Source organism: Crocuta crocuta, unplaced genomic scaffold (genome assembly GCF_008692635.1).
Source record: "Crocuta crocuta isolate KB4526 unplaced genomic scaffold, BGI_CrCroc_1.0 scaffold352, whole genome shotgun sequence".
NCBI classification, from domain to species: domain Eukaryota; kingdom Metazoa; phylum Chordata; class Mammalia; order Carnivora; family Hyaenidae; genus Crocuta; species Crocuta crocuta.
The window spans coordinates 2,808,764-2,812,337 of record NW_027532169.1 but is presented as its reverse complement, the minus strand read 5'-3'; the positions used below and the strand labels follow the sequence as shown (position 1 = coordinate 2,812,337).

General features: G+C 58.9%; 1 protein-coding gene across 1 annotated transcript in view; it reads left to right on the top strand.

The window, feature by feature from the left end:
• ITGA3 (integrin subunit alpha 3) overlaps nt 1-3,574 on the top strand; it is a 33,007-nt gene that overhangs the window by 2,178 nt on the left and 27,255 nt on the right. Inside the window, exon 2 of the mRNA XM_077776862.1 lies at nt 1-169. Coding sequence (XP_077632988.1) covers nt 1-169 — 169 coding nt within the window. The remainder of the gene's footprint in view (nt 170-3,574) is intronic.

The window sequence follows — 3,574 nt, the reverse complement described above, 5'->3', positions numbered from 1 at the left end:
GCGCCTTCGCCTTGATGGTGGCCGCCGGGGGCCGCGTCGCCTCCGCCTTCAACCTGGACACCCGATTCCTGGTGGTGAAGGAGGCCAAGAACCCGGGCAGCCTCTTCGGCTACTCGGTCGCCCTCCATCGGCAGACGGANTCGCAGCCCGGCTTCGAGGGCCACCGCCCGCTCTAGGGAGCCGGGATTAAGGGGGCGGGGACCAGGGCAGCCCTTCTGCTGCCGAGGTCTGGCGGGAAGTGGAGGGATTCGGGGTGGGATGGGGTCAGTAATCACTGGCAAGTGCCGACCCGGCCAGAACCTGTCTCAACTCAGCCCCTGGGCTCTTCACACCTCTCAAGTAGAAGTGGGATCCCCGTTTCCTGGGCACCCTCCCATTCTATACCGAATATTTCTCTCCAGGGCTGGGACGTGGGGAAAATAAACACCTAGTGGATCCCGNAGGCCGGGCCAGCCACACCCTCTGCAGAGCCAGACTAGAGGGCCTCAGCTGCTCAGCGGTTGCTGGGTGAAGTGATGGGCGAGTCTGGGCGTTTGGCGCTCTCCAGGATCTCCCCCTGACCCCTTAAGGCTGGGGATGTAGAGGTAGCTCTCCCAACTCCTGCTTGGTCTCCTGTCCCCCTCGCCCCCCAAGCCACCCCCAGCAGGGACGCCCGCCCTCCCACCAGACATCTTCCCTGCATTCCACAGATTCATGTTGAATCTTCAACCCTGAGTGTGTTTGTTTTGGTTTGAAGAGGGAAAGAGTGTTTTTCTCTTCTGGTCGCCTTCGCCAACAGCTGTAAGGAGAAGGAGGGGGAAGAGCTAGCCACAGAGGAGAGGGGAGAAGGAGATTGCATCCAGCTGTTTGTGGTTCCTCCCCCCCATTCCCCCCCCCAGCCAATGTGCACACCCGTGTCTAGAGGGGCGTGTGCAGGTTTCAGAGGGTTCTCTGCCACGGTCTCAGGTGCAGAGGTTGGTGTTTGGGAGAAAAAGGCAGCTGGGAGAGGGGAGGCTGCCCCAGGAGGGAAGGAGTTATGACGGGTCAGGCAGGCTGCACCTACCTCTTTGGGCTGGGGGACGTACCAGATGTCCACTCCCTCCTGGTGTCCCGACTCCACTGAGCAAGAGGACATGGTCACATACATGTTTGGATTGAAACCTTTCCCAGCTCTGGCGGGGGCCTGCAGAAACTCGAGGAAGCTTGAATATCCAAAGTCCAAACCCTGCCCCAGCCTCAGCCTCTGCCCCACTGGCCCAGCCCAGGCCCAGGCTACCTATCTACTTGGCCTCCGTCTAGCCTCTGCAGGGGCCAAGTCCACCACACCCTTCCCAGCGCAAGCTGGTCTTGGCGAGCCCTTCATCTCGTGGAGACCCTCGGTGACCATCAGCACCAGTTTCTATCTCGGCGCTCTCTCCGCTCCAGCCCAGACAAAGATGTTCAGGCTGTTCAATACCGAACCTGCATGGTATAAGGTAGCATAGTGTAAAGAGAAGATCAGGAAAGCAAGAGTAAATAATGAAAAGCTGGAGTAAATTGTGGACTGTGTAAACCCCACCCACCCCCACCCCCACCCGCTATGTGGCCTTGAGCAAGATATTTCCCTTCTCTGGGCTGGTTTTTCCCAAAAAGGGGTTGGGCCTGGATCTATATGCTCCTTCCTGCCTCTGTCGGCCTGTAAGAGGCCACTTGGCACGGAGGGGAGAGAAGAGGCACCCAGAGTCCCACTGCCAGTTTCCAGTCTCGGATCTGTCACTAATATCAGAGTCTTAATTTCTCCACATGTTGGGGAGGGAAACAACATGCCTTCTTCGCGAGGTGCCTATGTCTCCCGGGAGCAGTTTAGGGCTCTTGTGCCAAAGCCAGGCCCTCACTAACCAAGATGGCAACGCGAGGGGCCTCTACGTCTCTTTCTGGGCAGTGAGAGATGGCATGAGGCGTGCTAGGAGCCCAGAAGTTTCCAAAACTACTGACTCTCGCAGAGGCAGGTCGTTCTAGATAGAGTTCTGGGCCATTCCCTCCGGTGTCCTGTCTTTCCCAGGGTGGGGGGTGGTTCGTATCGTGGCTCAGCTCCTCCTCTTGCTGAATTCTGCCCCGTGGGCCCTTTGGGAGAGCCAGCTGGGCCAGCCGGGTGTAGCTGCGGCCAGCTGCGCAGCCAGATGTGAACAGCTGCATGAGTGCACCGCTCGGGGGAACCGAAAAGTCAGGTCTTACATTCTGTTCGCCTCAAAGCCCCTTTGGGAAAAGGGGAGAGGTTTCATGGTCCTGAACAAGCTCTTAGCCCGGGATTCCTAGACGGTTTCTGGGAGACGCGGGGACCCCTGAACATGCCGTGGGTCTGCATTGTTCTGGGAGCGGAAGGAGGGGAGGAGCACGGCTTTCATGATATTCTCAAAGAAGGCCTTATTCCAGAAACGGTTCAAAACCCAGGTGCCGATCTCTTGGTTCAGCCTTATCTCGGGACCGGAGCTCCCTGCCCACAGCATCAGAGCTCATTCCAACCCAGGCCCCAGCTTCCCAGTCTCTGGAAGTGAGGGGTGCACAGCAGGGCCAAGGTCTAAGGTGCTTTGGGCTTCTTGGTGAGACGCATGAGGCCCCCGGAGGGAAGCAGAGGGACTATTCCTCTGGGAGATGGCCCCTGCCCTCCAGCCCCCAGTCCCTGCTCCGTCATTCCCTCCTGGGAATCTAGATGTCCTGCTCTGGCCGGACCTTGTGGGCTGCGGAAGATACCTCTGGGGCTCTGTCTCTCCCTCTTTGCCCTTGCCTGGAAATGAGGGTGTCTGCGGAGCCTGGGGCAGAGGTGGTTGTGGCCCCTGGCAGATGAGGTCATATCTGAGGTAGGAAGGAACCGGGCTCACCTGCTGTGCTCTCCCAAAACATGTTTCCCGGGGCAGGGCAGGCGCGCCTGGCAGCCTCCAAGGCTCGTGCCAGAGGAAATGGGCAGAGCAGCCGCGACTGCAGGCAGAATTCCCGCACGCGTGGTGCCCTTTTTCTCTGGCTCTCTCCAGTGACCAGTCCAGGCCAAGGAGCTTTAAAATTGGGCAGGAGGCGGGGGAAGCCTGATCTGGTAGAAAAAGAAGTGGAAGGGGTTTGGCTGGAGATAAACAAAGGAGGGAGGGGATGTCTGATGCAGCATGAGGGATGGTGGTTAGCTGAGGTGAAGAAGGCCTTGGGGAATCAAGTACGGAAAAAAAACAAAACAAAACCTAAAGAGCCAGCCAGAGGGAGAAGAAATGAGAAAGACAGCCTTGTTTCGGGCCAGGGCCTCCTGTCCTCGCTCATTCCCTCGCTGCCTCCAGCTTGTTGCTCTGGTGCTAGGGCTGAGTCACCAGAAGGGAGAGGGGGCTGGGTGGGAGACGGCTAATTCGGGCAGCAGGATGGGCGCAGAGCTGGGATCCTGCATCTTAGAGCTGCCCCACCTGCACCAGCAGAGTTGAGGCAGCGGCTTGCGGGGTGGGGTGGGAGGGAAAGGGAATCTGGAGGAGTAAGGCACCGGGTCAGTGCTCTGGCCCCTTGGGCTCCTCCAAGTTAACTGAAAGCTTCCCACTCGAGCCGCCCCAGCACCTCCCCCAGGCAGGGAGCCTGGGAAGTTGAA